Here is a 19,982-nt window from a genome sequence, read left to right as displayed (position 1 = left end):
AATTTTTATGAATTAAATTATTTAATCATTATCAATTTCTTAAACTTGTAAATAATTTACAAAATAACGATGTTAATTAGATAACAGAAAATTATTTAATAGTTCCCATTTTTATATAAAAGCAAAAATTTGATAATAATATTTTAATATGCAAAATACTTCAAATTTAATTTAGATAAACTTGGAGAATATATAAAGACATCCAAGAGAGACGAGAAAAGATTTGTTGTAATTGCGTAAATTCACAATCTTTTTTCTTATCTCTCTTGGATGTTTTTATATATTCTCAAAGTTTACGTATTAAATTTGAAGCGTTTTGCATATTTGTAGCAATGTACTTAAATATTACAAATACATCGTAACATTACTGTAGTCTTACATTGAAATATTTCTGTGGGCGGACATTTCAACGTTGCCGCAGGCTTGCAGTAACATTGCAGAAACATTTCGCAACTTCTATGCAATATTACAATGTTTCAATGTAAGATCTATGCAACGTTTTTGCAATCTTTCGGTGCTGTATGGGAATGTATATATATATATATATATATACTGTGCGTCTCCACGTTAGAAAGAGATCTTTACAATGGAGACAAATTTCTCGTGGCGCGTTTGACGCAAATCACATTAGTTAATTATATCTAGATTACAATCGATAGACTACGAGTAGAATGTTAATACGGATGTATGATTCCCGCGGATTAAGATCGTCGGTGGCATATCTCTCGTGAGTGTTTCCAACCAGGCCATGTATAACGGTGCCGAAACTGCACCCTTCCTTGGCATCGGTAGAGACCTATTGATCACAAAGGTATTTTTGCAAAATCATCAATAGCGATATAAAAAAAAAAATAATGTAAAATAATGCAATAGCTGCAAATGGCATACGCGAATTATTTTATAAGCAATCCATTTATAAGAGAATATTTATCTAAGATATCTGACAGATGTAGCTTCAAGAAATTGTAGATTTACAAGCACAATTCTATAGTTCAATAGTTCTTTAAACATTATTTTCATATTAATGAAATAAAATTTATAAAATCACAAAAGAGTTATTGCATACAAATACATGCAATTCTGTAGCGGAGATGTGATAAAGCTATTATAAAATATATTTTATTATACTCACATTATTACCAAGGTAGACTCATTCGAGTTCTCCAACAATAATTCTCGCAATCGCAATTGTCGATACGTCTTATCCCGTAAATTCTGAAGCTCATAATCGGTAACGTAACATTCTGAAAATAATAATAATTAGTAATTCATTGAATATTAAATGAATTATTGTTTAGATGTATTGCTAGAACAAAAACTATGATGATGACTCACCCGAATTATCGGAAAAATCATTCATTCGGAAGTCGGATATTAATTTGTCGAAGAAAGATAGGGTCTTCTGTTTCGGTTCAACGCTGATGTCATCTACCATCTTCAAACTGCTGTATTTTATTCGAGCCTTGCACATTATTTCATCCATTCTACGCGATAATATTAATAATAGTAATAATTAAAAAGTATAAATAAATACAGGTAGAACAAGACTTTCGTTTGTGTGACACATTATTTATTCAATTCATTTATTCATTTCTTTAAGAAATTGTCGAAGTGTTTGTGCACTTTATTATGGGATTCTTTACGTTTTTATTCTTTACTTACTCTTTTTCTTGCGCACCGATATCCTGCTTATGGTTGGCAAGAGCAAATATTCTTATTTTGCAGGTCTCCCAATTAGAGCGGGTACTAATTATATACGGTAGAAGAATCGTCAGACCTATCAAACGATAATTTTTGTCATTCACAAATGAATCGAAAATTTTAACGCGAACTCAGTATGTGAAATATTGCCTTCATTGACATATTTAGTCATCGGCACATATTACAATCGTTTCCTCAAATTAAATTTTTATGAATTACCTCCGTCATCGTACAACCACCATACGTCAATCGTTCCTTTCTTATGTTTCTTCTGGAAAATTGTTATATTTTCCGGTATAGAAGCCATACCGTTGCGTTTTTCGCTAAAACGATGAATAATCAATTGTTAATAGCAAACAAAAATGATCTAACTTTCGATAATTTTGCTATAATTTTTTTTTTTACAAAACCAAAAGTTTTTGATTGGTGATGTAACTCGCAAAGATATTTTATATATATATATATATATATAAGTTAAGTTTTAACAATATAAGTAAAAAAATAAGTTTAATTTTTTTAATTTTAAACGACATTATTAGAAACTTGATTTATTAAGATATTTTATGTTAAAAATTCAAAATTAATGAATTTTAATACCGATTTCATCGAATTTTTATTAAAAATAGTTGATTTTAAATTTGACAAGAAACATTTTTATCAATAATAATATGATAAAAACTATATTATATATTTTATAGTTGTTATACTTACAGTAATTTTTCAGCGACATATTTTTTCTTCTGTTTTAGATTTTCTCGAACGTTCCAATGTATTGGTGAATCTCTGATCGTATGTATCACGTCGGTATGTGCGGCAAATGGAGTACCTGAGTAAAACAATATTAAGCTGAAATATGCGCTTATCGTAGAATATTTTTATTCCATAAATTGATTGCATCATTTTAATTACGATTTATTTATGATATACACGCGACACATTTTTATTTAATTTATTTAACTTGAATAGATTTTCACAGGCTAAAATAATGATTATTCAACAGAAATTGATATAATCAGGCAAGAAATTGATATAATCTTCTTCCGCTTTAATGTAATATTGATTTTTACCTATTGTGGGCACGCTCTGCACCCTAGGAATCTGCGTGCTCATAGAAAGATCGCTGTCGGCGTGCATCAGAGTGTTCCCTGCTAAATCGTAACTGCTCTGTGCAAGGACTCCGTGTTCATCGTGTTCACCATTTGCATTCGTGATGGCAGAACAATCCAGACCTTCGGCGACTCTCAAAATTGCTACAGCCAGCTTGTGATCGAAAGCGTTGCTAGAAAAGAATGTGCGTTATATATTTGAACATCCTCAGGGGGCCTGCAATCTTTTGGAATAATTTTAAAATGAGCAATGCCAGTCGACTTACTGAAGAACGTTGAAATATTCCTGCAGATCTTTGTGATTGCATGTCGACCAATGAGTCTTGTAACCCATGAGGACCACGTTGGGGGCTAATTTGCCAACCCCGGTGGCCTGCATCAACGCAGCGGCGCCTCGTTCCAGACTTAAATCCTCCACCACGTGATAGAATGATTTTATACGTTGTTGATGCAGCCAGGAATAACCGTTCCTTAAACGCGCCGAGCGTAGCCGATACGAAAGTCGTGTCTAAAATCACATTTCGAAATTTTATTAGCGTATAAATAACGATAGAAATAATAAACGTAAAATTGCATTATGACACTGTACCGGAAAGACTTCGCCGGAAATTAGCAAAGAATGATTCTTCGTAATGAGATTTGCTAAATGCATCAGTGCGGGTCTCGCACCAGGTGGACCGGTAAGCGCCAGGATCTGAGGAGCGTAATTCTTCACGTGCTCGTCGATGGAATTCAATCTAGAAATTATAAATCTCTTAGATAAAGGGTATATCGCTTTAAAGTAAAAAAAAAAAAAAATAGCAGATAAAAAAAAATATTCATAATTCTTATCCGATTAATCTATTAATTCATTGCGATGTGAGAAAATCCGATCCATCTCAAACGAAAAACGTGTTATTTCAATGATACCTGTAAACGATGGAAAGTGCTGTTTTATAAGTTTGCGCCTGCGTGCTGCTGCCCCAATTCACATCCGGCTTACGATAAACCACTATCAGATACAGTGCAAAGATGACAACGAAAGTAATGAGTGAAGTCACCCAGTCGATGAGGAACATGATCGCCACGCAAAGAATAAATCCAAGCAGAGACAACCAAGTATTATAGTACTGTAAAAAAAAAAAAAAAGAGATTAATAAGGAGGCGCAAATATTTTTATTCGCGATTATATAAAGATGCCTAATAAAAGATTTCTCAATATTTTTTTAAACTCTCATTTAATTTTAGCAAATATTAATTAATAATATAATTAATAATAATATATAAAAGTTAAGGTTTTATACTCATGTGCTGAATAGAATATGATGTAATTAAAATTTTCCCTTTTTAAAGAAAGTTTCACGTCATACAAGAAGAAAGAAGTTTCAAAATGATTGTCAAAATATTAACGGTATTAGAATTAAGTATCTAGACGCTTTTCTGGATTTTTGTATTGTTTGATTAAATTAATTTCATACTTACTTTAAAACTAGGCCGCCATCCGAGTGGACGGATCAGCGCTGCATGAAAAGTGCAGAAATTGATTAAGGCGTACGACGCTAAGTAGAAGTTCGAGATCAGCGGTGCAACCACGTTGAGATTGGCTGAAAGGTAAAATCAATTGAGAGCTTGTAGAATAAAAAAATTAACGGTAATAAAATTTCGTGATAATTTGTTTCATTTAGGCTCTCTTAATGTATACTGTTATTATAGAAATAATGTATATAGAAATAGACACATTACCGATTAAAAGAAAGAGAGCTGCGACAGCAAATGTGAGAATGTATCCTCGATAGGGTTCTCCGGATTTTCCATATCCTTTACTAAAGTAAAACAACCAAGGATAAATTCGATCTTGACCTAGAGCCTGAATGAGCCTCGGCACTGACAGTAAATTCGTTAATGCCGTCGACAGGGTAGCCGCGAAGCATCCTGCATAAATCAGCGGACCCCAAACAGACATTAATTGCATGACCTGAAAAAGATACGCGTGACAAACGTGTAGATTAAAACGTCAAAAAATAATATAACTAGTTTGTTTAATAAAATATTACATTATAACAGTTAGTAGTATTTTGCGACCTTCTGGAAAAAAACCTTCAAGATAATTCTTCTCTTTTGTAAGTAAAAATTTTATAAACGATAAACATTGTATACACATCGTATTCATATTACAATCTGTTTTGTTCACGGTTGCAAAATTAAATAATTTTGTTAATCAAATTAAATATTGTTGCAAAAATTAAAAACTATACTACTCTCTAATTAGTTAAAGAGAATGCAGTGTCACACAATCTTATATATTCTTTGCATTCATTTGCGGAAAAATTTTAAATTAATATCGAAGCTCCAAAATACAGCTAAGATTCAAGATTTTAAATCTCTTAATACAAAAATTATCAAGGTCTTGATATTGGGGAAAAAAGAAAAAAAAAACACAGAGAAAGAAAGTTGTAATATATTTTTTGGTTAAATTTTTTATCTAAAAATCTATTAAAAGGAAAGATTGTGATAATTTCGATACACTATTATTTTCATGGAATATCATGGCTTTAAAATCTTACCGAGTAACTATTATGCAATCCATATTCGCATTTCTCTCCGGAAACGCATTCCACGATAGTATTATTCACTAAAACACCTGCATCTCTGGCAGCCGCCGCACCGGCAAAGAAGACAAAAGTTACATAACTGAGCATAGAGATTAAGAGGGCGAGAAGAGTTCCACTCGGTATACTGCTCGCTGGATCCTTCAGATCACCGGAGATATTGGCACCCGCTTGAATGCCGGTGACTGATGGGAAGAAAATGGCAAATACCGAGAAGAAGGTATGATTGTTGTTCTCAGAATAGCGATAGTCCGACCACAAATTTTCCATAAATACTTTCGCTAAACATATTATATATTTTTTATTATAAATAAACCAATTTTAGTACATAACGTCATATGTATTATCATCATATTCGGCTTTATACCTACACGAAAAGCCTACGAAACCTTCCTCTTTTTGTTCCTTATTTTGTGGTCCCATAATAGTTCCAATCAAAAAATCGAGGATTGCACCCAAGATAACAGCTATAAGGAAGTTTTGGGCCTAAACAAAAGCGCAAAGTATGTCAGATGGCTTGCCAAAACGTAATTAAATATTTTATAAAATTTGTAGAAATTTACGGTATATCTTTATATAATTTTTCGAGATAAGGAAGAATACCTTTGACTCCCATTCCATGCCGACCGCACAAATAAGAATCATAACGATAAGCGCTATTATACCGACGATTCTAATGTCATTCACGCTGTTATCTATGATTTTTAAGCCGTATGTCCTCAGTAAATCGTTCAAGGAATCACAAAAACCGATCGTGTTCATCGAAGCTGCTACAGCATTCGCGCATGCGAATACAATACCAACCGATGCACCAAACTCCGGTCCGAGAGAACGAGATATGATAAAGTATATTCCACCTGTAAGCAAATTGATTTAATTCTTAAAATACATTTTTAAACAACGCACATAAATTTTTTTTTTAATAAAAATATAGAATATTTTAAAACATTATTTAACCTCTATATATTTCGCATATTATATAATTTTTATATATAGAAAACTTAATATAACACCCTTTCACACAAGCAATGAATTAAATTTCTTTTAAGATCGGAAGTATTTAAAATTAATTAAAAAAGTATATTTTACCAAGACTGTTAAATGCATCTAAAATAAATAATCGTTTAAATAATCGTCGTACTTCTAGATATAATTTTTTATCTCTAATTTTCTTCCTATTTTTTTTTATCTACGCGTTAATATTCTGTCGTATTAAATATAATTTTATCAACAAACAAAAAATATAGCAAAATTTACAGACGAAAGTATAATTATATCTTGCCGATTTTAAAGACGAAACGGGCTGCCAATTAATTTGGATAAATAATTCTAAGACGGTTTTTTAGAAAGAGAGTTTAAAATAGAAAAGATGTTTAAGATAAAACTGAACGAAAATTAATAAATCTAATTTCGAGATTAATGAATTTGACATTGCGTAAAGTGCACAAAACACTTTTAGCTTATTAAAATATAAAATTAATTTATGAGTTAAAATAAAAATTTGCCCTGTAGATTATCTATAATTTTATCTCAAAATCGAATATATTTTCTTATACTTTCTTAAATTAATATATTTTTATAATGTTTGTAAGAAAATTTCTATAAAATGTCTCGCGGAAATTTTATGCGCAAAAATTCATGAAAATAAAGATTTTTGTTCCCCTGGGCAAAATTGTTTACTTTATTTCGTAAATTAATTATTAAATTTATAGGCTAAGAATGTGTTTTGCACAATGTCAAATTCATGAATCTCGAAATATATTAGATTTATTAACTTCTGACGTAGCTAATCCGTTCAGTTTTCCCTTAAACGGGCACCGTGTAAAACCGTGATGCCACTCCTTTGAAAAAAAGAATTACAGAATACGTTACTGTAACACACCTCCCTTTACTTCCCCATTAGTGCTAATTGCGCTGAGGCTAAGCGTCGTAATGACGCAGACGACCGCCGATATTCCGATAATGACGAGGCTGTGCAAAATACCGGCCTGCGCGACTACCCACGAAAGTCGCAGAAACAGCATTACGCCCCATATGTTCAGCAGGCATGGTATGAGAACGCCTTGGATCCATCCTAATTTTATTCCAACGTGACCCTGCTGACCGGCGACGCTCCCGACCTGCCCGGTCTCGACGGCATTGGCGTCCTGAAAGCGAGATATTTATTTAGAAACACGATCTGCGTCGTCGACCGAGCTGCGCAAAAGATCAAACTACATATATAAAATTCTATTTAATAAATTAAACACAATTTATTGTGTCAGCATTATTGAAATATTTTGAAAAATAATTGAAATAAATTTGGATTGTGTTGTGTACGTCTTAAAGTAAAGTAATCGGACGATCTTCTCTCGGACTATTATATCTTAACCGTTTGAGTGCGGCGAAGCGCTATCGCGCTTCACTTGTCATTTGCCAAAAATGCGGAGGAGCGCGATAGCGCTTCTCTTGTTTTGTACCGAGAATGCGGTAGGGCTGCTGTTGGTTAGTATAATTTTCGCATCTATTGAGATCAGTTGTATTCATATCAAGTGCAGTTGTTATTTCGCATTTCATTCCGCACTTTTAGCATATATATAAGAAAATTCTTCAGCACTCAAACGGTTAATATAATAGTCAAGAAGATGTAGTATACGAAGATATTGAGATATAAATAAAAAAAAATCTTAAAAAAAAATTATTATTTGCTATTATTTATTCGTAGCAGTTACGAAATCATTCACATTTGTGTTAGAGATAATGCTCTGTTATATAATCTTCACTTTATTACACATTTTAGCTATATTACGATTATGACACTAATTTTATCGCCGCTCTTAAGCATGCAATAAGTATGTCACTAAATTTTTAATTTTTTCTTTATTTTTTTATGTTCTCTATCTTTGTACAATGTGTAAACATTATCAGTAACAATTTCGAGCGTCGCGTTAAAATATTTCAAATGGAGAACCCCGATGCGGCGATTAAATCTTAGATTTTAAATCTCAGATCTGTTGATATCAAATTATTATGTAGTATTTGGCTATCTATTATCTATATCGACAACACGTGAAAAAATTTTGATCTTGGCATAATTGTGTAAAAAAAAAAATGCGTGGAAACAGAGGACGCATGTGCTTCTTTTAATAAGAGCCATCCTTCATTGGAAAAAAAAAAAAAAAAAAAAAAAAAAACTAATAATATACAAAATTAGCAGTCTCTTCTCTCTCATATTCTTAAACGCGTATAAGAAGTCTACATCTATATGATACTTTTCTTATTCACCTAGACGGATGTTTACTGCTGTGTAAACTTAATAAACTTGCTTCGCCTTGCTCGATTTTGTTATCTTTTACGACTTCGATCGTCTTCGAAATAGAGTAGAGAAATTAGTGTACGCAACACGATTTTCTTGTTAGCCACGAAAAGTTGAGATATAATAATATTCTATGTACTATAAACTTTTTTAAAAGCTATCGCGCGCTTCTTATAAACGATCTTACCTAAATGTGATTAAAATTTTACTTTAATATTTTCGTTATATATTTTGGTACTTCTTTACTAGAACAAAAATTTTATTCAAAAATTCGATCGTAGATATACGAGATACGATATAAATTTTGATGTACACTTTTTTTTAAAAGATAAAAAAATTCATTTTTCCATAACATTGCACATTATTATTAATCATAACCAGTAAATAAGTGAATGTTCTACATGTGTAGCGAAATTTTAAATATATTCTTCAAACCAGAAAAAGTCGGCAAATATTCAAATCTATTCGACCGATAAGGTCTTAACGTTGCGTAGCTTATATTATGATAGGAATTTGAAGTTACCTTGAAATAAAAGTTAATATATTAATACTTCCATCGAAAACTTTTATATATTCGCGATAAAGTATTTTAAATATATGTAAGGCCTCTCACCTTTATGAGATTTCCTTCGTGCAGAGTGCTCAGAGACGGTCTTTTCGCGCGACGACTCAATCTGTAATAAAGATTGTTGATATATTTTGATATATTAAAATTATTGTCATCAATCCAATTTATTCAGAATTGGACAAATGCTTTTCCGATAAATGTATGAAAAATGTAAACGTTATTTATTTCTCGATATCCAGAATAGGGTTGTGGAAAAAGTTGATGGTTTTCCAATATTTCGTTTTAAATGAACAAAATGTTGGAAATTGTTACGTATTCGTGCTAAAACAAATAGACTGATATTTTCCAGAGCAAATTAATTAAACAATAAAATCTTTTCTCTTTCTTTTAATTAAATTTGTGTAGCAATAATTAAAGAATATATAAATATAGAATTATAAATATCATATTAGGTGTACAACTTTGCTTCCGCCGTTTTCCTATAGATGGCTTTAGCAGTAAGTAGTGGTCGAAATAAATAGATCATAGACGTCATGCGATAAACTTGGGCATCTGTCAACATAACCCCATAGAAACATTAGTCGATTTGTGTCTGCGTCATAAAGTTATTCACGATTGAAAATGTCAGTTTACGAGCCAAATTCTCGTCATTTGCGGGAGGTTTTAATTTTCTGCTTCAATATGAAGAAATCTGCGGTTGAGGCTCATCGAATGCTCTCAAATACTTATGGTGAAGCCGCTATTAGTGAAAGAACGTGTCGTGAGTGGTTTCAACGCTTCAAGAACGGTGATTTTCACGTCGAAGACCGGCATAGCGGTGGAAGAGAGAAGGTTTTCGAAGATGCAGAATTGGAGGCGTTACTTAATGAAGACTCGAGTCAAAGTCAAAAAGAATTGGCACGATCATTGGGAGTGACTCAACAAGCAATTTCAAAATGTATATCCAGTTTTTTACAATAAAGCCTCGAATTTCGGAAAAAAAAACGGCGGAAGCAAATTTGTACACCTAATAATAAAGAACTATGTTAAACAAACTCAATAATGTTTTATCATACTAAACAAAATTATCGTTTAATTATTATAAAAAGTAAAACGCTTACTCTTCAAGCTATCAATTTCGATATATATCATCATAATTTAATAGTTCTAAAACTGTTATTTTTTTCATCAGTTTACAAACATGAATTGTTAATTCAATTAATTCATACCTATAATGATCCAATCGTGGAACCACATCCCACAGTCCGCTCATGTTTAACGTCATTGTAGATCTCTTATTATTTTGCTGCAACTGTCCAATCATATCCTCTTCCGGTGGTTTGCTCTGAAAGCGACTTTCCATTTCGCCGTATCTGAAAAGAGCGTTTGACAAGCTCTATTCATTTTCCGGCTGTTCTATGTTTATGCGAGTTATTATTCTCTTATGCAGACAGCTGAATAAATTCAGACTAAGAAGGTAACACAATTGTAATGCAACTGCAATGTAACAAAGCTTGCAAAAAAAAAGAAACAACTTAAATAAAATTAATTAAAAATTAAAAAATTAAATAAAAATAATTTCTTTCGTTTGCGCGCTTTGTATGTACATATACATATATGTATATTGTTTAATGTACAATTATAATGCTTATACGCATGACGCGTTAATTCTGGAAATTAATGTTGGACAATATTCAAAGCGCGACGTATGATTTAATATCGATCTGAAGGTCTTGTCGAGCAGCGATAACTGGAACCGGATATAATTAAGGTCATATATGGAGGAGTGATCTTCGTAGAAAATATTAAAAATATTTGTTATCAATGAATCGGACGGGGATCGGATACTCGTAATATGTATATGATTGTTACATTTTAATTAATTAATTTATATTATTGATCGATCAAATAACTCGTGTTTCATACAACACACGTTACTTGAGTTTTACTCGGAATCTATATAAATAAGACAGCTTATTATCGGAAGGAAGTTGATAAATCGTTGTTTCAAAACGTGTGACGCGTATTTATGCAATGGCTGCACAAAGGATATTAACACTGCTACCATTACTCTCTCACATTCTTCGAATAGATATAATATATAAATGATAAATGATTGTATTTTGCGACATGCGAATTTTCGGGCAAATATTTGGCTACATTCCCAAAACATCAACATTTTGCGAGTTCGAAGATTTAATGTCGCGATATATGCGCGTACTATGCGATTTTCTATGCTGACGCATTTGAAAAAGTTGCAGCGATGCCTAACAGAATAATTAATGTATTGATTTGTATTTATTATTTAAAAATATCAATAATTCAAATTAATAATACGTTGGAAAGTAAATTATTATTTAGAGAGTAAAAACTAATGCGATCGATTATGTTTCTAATTTTGATGCATTTTACGATAATTACAGGGCGCAAACAATAAATTACACGTATGTCATGTTCTCGATGCAACGCGATCGATACTTTTTACGAGGTCGAATACTGCACCGAGTAATTTAATATAAAGGGAGGTTTCTAAAAGAATCTATCGAAAAGACGCACCTCATTGAGTGTCTGTTGACGTCAGGCACTTGTCTACGCGATAAATGTGAAATAATGTAATGGAATAATCTAGAAGAATACATCATTGACAGGAAAAAAATTTCACTTTTTTTTCGAGATTATTGAAACATTTTAAAAATAATTGTTTTAAAAATAACTCGCAAAAAAAAAATAGAATTATATACATCTAAGTTTATCAAAGTTCGATGTCACACTTTAGAGAATTTTAATGATTTTTGAGTAGCAGCTTCTTTTATCCATGTAAATTCTCTGATGTATATATTCAAGTTATTTTATAAAAAAATAATTTTTTTATAGATTTTAATAAAATCAAAATTGATTTTATCCTAGCAAACTTTTACTTCCTATAGATATGTAGCATTTAAAAAGAAAGAAGAGAATTTGACAGATTTAAACCATTTATATGTCATTTGCCGAGTCCTTTTTACAAGGAAAAAAGATAAAAGCATATTGTATAAAGAGATAAAAGGGAAAGAAGCTTAAAAAGATGAGAAAGAAAATTTTCATAATGGAAAAAGATTTTGTAGAATTTGTATCACATGCGATTTTCATGATTCATGCGAATCTACATAATTATAAGTCAATGAAATGAAGAACACGGTCAACGTGCATCGTAATTCGAAATCGATGATGGGCGCCCGCGGCGAGGCACGGTTGATTTGCGCCGGACCTATCGTCACTTCCGGTTTGCAAAATGCATCAATGCGAGATGCCAAAACAAATAAATCCACGAGAATCTCGGCTCCCGACGCCGCGCCGATCGAAGCCATCTTCGCCTTTTGATATTCGCGATTTGATTTTTTTCCTCATCGACCCTTCTTGATAACGATGACGCGAGGGTGACCAGACATAAACGTGCCTTCCAATTTCTCCCCTTATCATTCGACTCGAGGAGACAAGACGAAGGGGGCCATCGATTTATCTCTTTTGCATGAGACTAGCAGATAATCGATCAAAATGATACGTCAGTCTCGCAGCCTTTTCTCGCATGATTAGATCAATTTATTGTGAAATAAAACCATGAACGATAAACGCATTTTCACGTGTACGTGCTGTTTTCGACACATATTTTCTCAGTGATAAATTTTCTGGAATATAATTTCTTTAGATGTAGAAAATATTTATGTTTTATTTCCTTTTTTTTTCCCCCTCGGCAAATGACATAAGAAAAGCCTTGTATAACACACTTTATCCAACATCCTTTATTGTTGTTAAATCAAAAATTGTTGATTAGTTATGTTTAAAAAAATAAAATTTTCTTTGAAAAAGTAAAAGCTACGTATATCGTGATTTAAAAATTTATAATGTAAGTTTAAGAGAAAAATTATATTTTATAAAGTAATTGTCTCCAAAAATATCAGATCTATAAAATTGTGTCTTACATAATTATTATTGTATAATATGTATTGCATTAAAATTTTAAATTTGATAATATTTATGTAAACCAATCATATATATATATATATATGTATCAAATACTTCAATTATTTTTTAATATATTTAAAAATCTGATAAAAAAAATCATTTTATTTCTTAAAAGCTTTCTCTCTCTCTCTCTCTCTCTCTCTCTCTCTCTCTCTCTCTCTCTCTCTTTGTCCCCTCAAATATATATAATAAAAATGTATTTATTCAAGCGAGACTCTTGTATGTGCTCAATGATTAATGATAAAAGTTATAACTTTATACGCGTGCAAATTGTAATTGTTTATCCTAATAGAGATAATTGTACTTTATATGAAAAAAAAAAAAAAAAAAAAAAAATCTTATGCGAATCGCAATCCATGGATAAAAATAAATAGCCATGAAAAAATTATGACAATTTCAAGCGAATTACAATATAAATTATTTCTGAACTGTTGACTCTGCGATATTTATGTTTATATGTAGAAAGTAATGCGCCGAATAGAAGAAATAATTCATTTTACGTATTTAAAAATTTATCTATGTATGTTAAATCTTATATGTATCTTACATATGTATGTATTTACATATATGAGATTTACGATATAATATAAAATATTTGAGAGAACATATGGTATATAAATGGCAGAATATATATATATATATATACACACTTTAATTAAGCTTAAATGATATATATATAATATTGTGTGTTTATGTGCACGTATATGTATAAAATATAATTTAATTAAGTTTAAGTAATATATACAACAAAATAATATTGCATATACATGTATAAAATACATATCAGTTTAATAATTTAAATTATTATTTAAAATTTGATTACTGAAATAGATTAAAACTTGATAAAATTATTCACTACAATAAATAAAATAATTAAGATTTAATAAATTTGTCTCGAAATAGAATAAAAAATGATTCATTTTATTATACATATTCAACAATTTATCTATGTTGTATATTTATCTATGTATGTTAAATCTTCATAGATATCAAATAATCTATATTTAGTCAAAGAAACTCAAACAATAAAATCTTTCATTCAGAATTTTGTGACCTATATTATGTGAAATAAGTTGAGATTGGAAGTATACAATTAGTTTAGGCTAACGATGAGTTTGCTTTGAAAAAAAAAAAAAAAAAAAAAAAATGATAGGAAAAAATGCGGGAAATTATGAATAAAACATATCTTGTACTCAACCTGTTAAATAATGAGCAGAAAAGAAGAGCGTGGGAGGCAATTTAAAAAAAGTGATTATCAAAATCTAATTAATAAATAGATTAGATATTAGATCAAGGTCTAATAAATAGATAAACCTAAATAACAACCAAAATATTTGTATTACCATAGAAATAAATTTAATACGCTGATATTTTTATATTTTGATAAAAGATTATTATAAGATATTACTTTTTGTGCATATTTCCAAAATAGAAATAGATTCAATATCCAGTAAAAATCGTGGACTTATAACTTTTTAAATGCTGTATAAATATTTGAATAAAATTCATGTAAATTAACGCTTTACACTACTTAAGAATGTCAGAATGCGTATAATTCGTGTAAGGTTGATAAGCTCAAATTGTCTATTAGTTGTGTTTGATGGAAACAAATTGAATTAAGCGATAGATATAAATTCCAAAGTAAATAAACTCTAGGGATCAGCACAAAGTCTACCCAATCCACTTGTTGATTGCACTTCGTGAGACGCTATAATCGATTACGAGACAACTATAAGTACAGAGGGGATGAAATAAAAAATCGATGATGAAATCGCGCCAAAATCGCGGGGGAAAATTTTTAATCGAAACTCACGACGCAAGATCCGATTGGAAGATTACGATGATGGAAGTTTAACGATCACACACACACGCGATCTGCGATGCGCCAAACGATCCGCGAGGATCTAACACGAAGCACTGAGCGTCGCGAAAACTTGAACCCCCTCATGGATCACAAAACCCCTCAAGTATAGACATTAAAAGGAAGGAAGCATGCGTCGAATTTCCCTTTCCACGGTCGTTCACGCGCGCCCACATGCTCGCGCACGCATGCACGAGCTCAATTCCGTACGCGAATAATTTATGCGACGTAATGTTTTTAAAAGAGAAATAAATCGCTATACGAACCCTTGAGTATTAAATTTTACTTGATACTGCTTCGGGAAGAGTTGAATGATCTGATTTTCTTTTGGAAACTTGGCGAAATTTATTTAAGAAGAAAAGAGATTTTCTCCCGCATAAAAGTAGTTGTGATTGGTTGAAAGTTTTGGAAGAGGGGATTCCATTGTAATTTTTCGCAACAAGGAAAGTTATTTGAGAAATAACTCGAAGAAAAGAGATTTCATTTTCAGACAAATGCACCAAGATCTTGAAATTTTTACAAAATTTCATTGTAATATTGAAAATTTACGGCTAGAGAAAACGATAGAATTTACTCAAAGGACTCGAGAAAATTTAAAAGGACATTCGCGAAACCTTTTTTTTTTTTGTATTATGAATTAGGCCCATTGTGTGGAAAAGTACGAGAGAAAGTAGAAATATCTCTTTATGGAAGACAATGTCAACGGTCAGTGCAATATATTAATCTTTAATGTTTAAATATTTTAAGGTAAATAAATGTATAATTGAGTTTTGATATAAAAAGTTTTATTAAATATAAAATTAAATAGAGGATAAATTTATGTTGAGTTTGTATATAATTGTGTGTACAACACAGGGTTGGGAAAGTTACTTTATAAAAGTAACTCGTTGCCGTTACCGTTATTTTTTCTAAAAAGTAACTCGTTACCGTTACTCGTTACCAATTTTAAAAAGTAACTCGTTACCGTTATAGTTACTAAAAAGTAACGAGTCGTTACAATTTCCGTTACTTTTTTACAATACAAACTAATAAATTATTTTACATAAGAAAAACTTTTAAAAAATTGTAAGCAAGATTTCATTCAAGGTTTATTACAAAATAAATGATTAAATTTTATCGAAATTCTTTATTAATTTTTAATAAAATTTGTTGCTCCATAGTATCATCATTTAAATGCCCTCTTTGTGGTGTTAATACAGAGCCACCGATGCTAAACATTCTTTCTACAGATGCACTGCTTGGTAGAGCTGTATTATATTTAATAAAAAGTTTTTTAAGTTTTGGATAGTCGTTTAACATTTCTATATTACAATTATTTGATTTTAAAAACCGTTGCAATTCTTCTTGTTCAGATTCATTTTGCACCGTTTTTCGCTCAAAAATGAAAAAATCATCGTGATCGTCAGATTTTCCAGCTTTTGAAGAATTTTCAGTTGATCGGATTCCCAATAAATCCTCCAAGTAATTTTCAGCACGTTTTCTTTTTTCTCCGGTTAACCAGTTTAACTTAAATTTTGGATGTAAACATGCTGCTATTATTAATTCTTTTGTTTCAAATATTGTAAGAAATCTAAAATCAAATATAGTAAATTAAGCGACATTGTTTTATTGTTTTATTGAAATTAATACTTTTGAATCAATAGTTTAAAATAAAATAATATTTTTCAATTAAATCCTTATTTAAAATTAAATAACATATGTATTAATCAAATTAATAAGTTACCTTTTATTTAAACCTTGCTGAATAGCTTCAACTAATGAATGGCAATCCATAAGGTCAGATTTATTGAGATTTTCTAATTTTCGTTGCAAGGTACTTAGAACTGGTAGTAAATGAGATTACAACATAATAAGAATGCTAATTGGTCGATTTGCTTACGGCTTTACGGTTAAGATAAAAATTTTATCACGCACAATAGCAAGAATAATATCTTATATAAATCAAAAAATTTGAAAAAAGTAACGATAAAAGTAACTGTTAAATTCGTTACTCGTTACCGAAAAATGTAACGAAGCCATTACCGTTACAGTTACCGAAAAAAAGTAACTGTAACGGTAACGGCGTTACAAGTAACGCGTTACTTCCCAACCCTGGTACAACATTTGTACACACAAATAAAAAAAAAATCTAGAAATATTTTTATCAATATTTCGAATAAATTTTTATCTCAGATTTAAATAATAAATCTATCTTCAAAATTTTTCAACATGTTGCATAAGAATTTTTTATTAAAGCTATGAATTAATAATGTTCGAAGGGTTGATGGCTACGAAGCCATACGCACGCTCGCAAGCACGCTCGAACGCGCGAGCATTTCAGTTTGCGTGGGCGGCCGCGTGCGCGTTTCGTAAACTTCGACCCTCGTCGAATGAAGAACGAGGGAGGGGAAAAAAAAAAAGAGGAAAGAAAGGAATGCGCTTTCAAGAGAAACGAGCGGTTTTCATCGCGCTTCGTAGAATGCCGCGAACAGAATATCCACAAAACGAAAGGAGAAAGACGAGAAGGTCGTCGCGGTGGTTCACTCTACATTTCGAAATCTTTTGACGTTCTTTAATGCGACAGAGATACGCGGAGAGAAGCACTTTACGCGCGTACGCGTATCTGTGAGAAGCACGGATAGAGAAAGAGAGGAAGGAAGCTTGCGAATGCAATGAGGCTTAAAAAAGAAATTTCCTGGAAACGAGATGTGTGTAATTAAAGAGACGCGAATGCATGAGAGCAAGGATGACCGTGCGTCAAAAATCAGATAGACTCACCTCGATATATCCACCGTTTTAAATTCACTTAAGAATCACACGAAAAAGAAAAAGAAAAAAAAAAGTATGCACTAAATTCTATTTCATAGACTCACTTTTGACGAAACGATATCGCGACGAGATCTAGAGCTGTCATCGTTATCTCGCGAATCGTCAAAAGGATGACCGTATGATCGAATTCCGCGAGCGACTACACAACTTTTTCAGTCGTTCCGACATTTATATAAACGGCGAGGAACTGTCCCACGTGTCGCCGATGACGTTGACTTAACGTTTTACGTTGACGGGCAAAGATATGTGTATACGCCTACACTTGGCGCGAAAACGTCCCTGCAGGTAGCACAGATCCGCGGAGAGATTATCCGACCGTGTTATTGTTTGCCATTGTTGTTACTAATGAGCGAGGCTGCTGGTGGCGATGATGCGGTCTTTTTCATGTGACTATTGAAAAGCTCGGTTTTACTGTCACTATTTTTTATTACTGTCGAGGAATTTTAAACTAACTAAACTAACTTGTTTAAAGCCGTAAGCTTGGGAAGAAGAAGCACGTATCAGTTGTAATGAAAACAATATATCTATTTTCTTTAAACAGCCGATTTATCAATTAGTGTATCTTGACTATTTATCTCTTATCGAGATAACGTACTTTATTCATATCGTTTTTATCGTTTTCTAACGACGTGACGAATAAATTCTATAAATAATTTACTACTCTACGTATGACATATTATTTATTTTATTTATTTTTCTCTAAAATTCTCGATACTAAATATATTAGTAGCAAATAATGATAACTATTGTAGTAAAAAAATTAACGTGAACTTATATCGATCCCTTAAATTGGCTTTTCGATCAATTAGTTGACTTAATTAAATTTGAAGATAAAAGAGCGTCTCTGGATAAAAAAAAAAAAATATATATATAGATGAATCTGCATTTGCAATATGTAAAAGAATGCATTAGAATTCTTAAATTTGTATTTTCGAAATATTAAAAAAATTTATAATAAATTTTCTCATTCCCTTAACCGAAATTGTTTAAAAGTAGGTGACATCATGTCTGATTTAATTTGCGTATATCGTTGTTCAACGTGCCTCATCACTGAAGAAAGGAATGAACTTCACCGACGAGTTTATACACGTCGGTATTCTCTTATCTGCGATCAGCGCTCATTTTTCTGTTCAACAAGTGGTTAATCGATTAAGAAATGATAAGTAAATCGATAATCCTCTCTCGTTTGCTCTACAGACCGTATCGTAAATACTCTCGATATGTCTGCTCGGCTTTACCGCTCGTTTCTTCAAAATCGTATCACCGGAAGAAAGGTACGATTTAAATGCTGTATCGAGTGGCAGAGAGCGAACTTGATTTTCTGCAGACGAGCCGCATCTAATACACTTATTTTTCTCTCTGTTTCATATAAGCACGAGTAACGTATATATACATCTTATTTCAAACAAATCTGATGCGAAAGATGCCATCGCTAATAACGTTAAGTAACGCTATTGTTATCTGAAGCTAATTAAGAAGATTCTTGTTCATAATTGCAAAAAGATATAGGACTTTTTCCAGCTGATCCGTTCAACGAATCGTATTTTTTATTTAGTATTATTTTTGGTCCGAGACACACACACACACACACACACATTGCTCTTTTTTCATCTTTATAAAACTGCTGTTATAACAAACTCGTATATAATCGCTTTAAGTAGTAAGCACGCAAAAATTGATGAGACGTCATTAAAATAGACGGACGCACCTTATGCATTCGTGCGTATATCTATGACGCGGAATTTGTAAAAAGTATCTTAGACTAACGCAAATGATGTCATTTATAGTATTTTCTTAACGACAGTTTATACTATGAGCTGTATGCGACTGATAATGAAATCCACGGCCGTGCGCGACGACAAAATGGTATATAGCTATAGACGTGCCTTGTTTTAACAAGTCCTTTTAACAAGTTTAACGTTATAGCGCGAATGTTGCGGAAATGCTGATTTCCTTAACAGAAACAGGTGAGCTTAGCACGCCGGCTTTTACGTAAACCGTACTATCCGATATGATTTGCGTGATAAAGCGAATGTAAATTACAGAAAATGAAAAACTTTTGCATCTTCTGCTT

At 31.6% G+C, this 19,982-nt stretch overlaps 1 protein-coding gene across 3 annotated transcripts; it reads right to left on the bottom strand.

Moving 5' to 3' along the window:
- Nucleotides 1-264: 264 nt before the first annotated feature.
- Nucleotides 265-18,036, bottom strand: Nkcc (sodium potassium chloride cotransporter). 3 transcript variants are annotated; one of them, XM_070312129.1, is made up of 19 exons: nucleotides 17,858-18,036; nucleotides 10,467-10,610; nucleotides 9,304-9,364; nucleotides 7,278-7,542; nucleotides 5,999-6,252; nucleotides 5,767-5,881; nucleotides 5,351-5,676; nucleotides 4,530-4,761; nucleotides 4,269-4,390; nucleotides 3,717-3,916; nucleotides 3,397-3,544; nucleotides 3,074-3,315; nucleotides 2,769-2,980; nucleotides 2,413-2,527; nucleotides 1,921-2,024; nucleotides 1,663-1,777; nucleotides 1,336-1,484; nucleotides 1,133-1,244; nucleotides 265-796 (listed from the first exon to the last, which is right to left on the bottom strand). In XM_070312129.1, the coding sequence occupies exons 2-19, from the start codon at nucleotides 10,598-10,600 to the stop codon at nucleotides 661-663; spliced, it is 3,042 nt and encodes a 1,013-aa protein (XP_070168230.1). In that variant the 5' UTR covers nucleotides 10,601-10,610; nucleotides 17,858-18,036; the 3' UTR covers nucleotides 265-660. The 3 variants fall into 3 exon arrangements, with proteins under 3 accessions (XP_070168230.1, XP_070168229.1, XP_070168232.1); XM_070312128.1 differs by having other exon boundaries at nucleotides 17,953-18,036; XM_070312131.1 differs by lacking the exon at nucleotides 17,858-18,036 and adding an exon at nucleotides 15,053-15,142.
- Between the last annotated feature and the right edge of the window lie 1,946 nt (nucleotides 18,037-19,982).

This window comes from Polyergus mexicanus, unplaced genomic scaffold (assembly GCF_030449975.1).
Source record: "Polyergus mexicanus isolate NDT 795.1 unplaced genomic scaffold, iyPolMexi1.0 SCAF_21, whole genome shotgun sequence".
Classification (NCBI taxonomy): domain Eukaryota; kingdom Metazoa; phylum Arthropoda; class Insecta; order Hymenoptera; family Formicidae; genus Polyergus; species Polyergus mexicanus.
The sequence above is the reverse complement of the archived record's forward strand: the minus strand, read 5'-3'. Positions and strand labels throughout refer to the sequence as shown.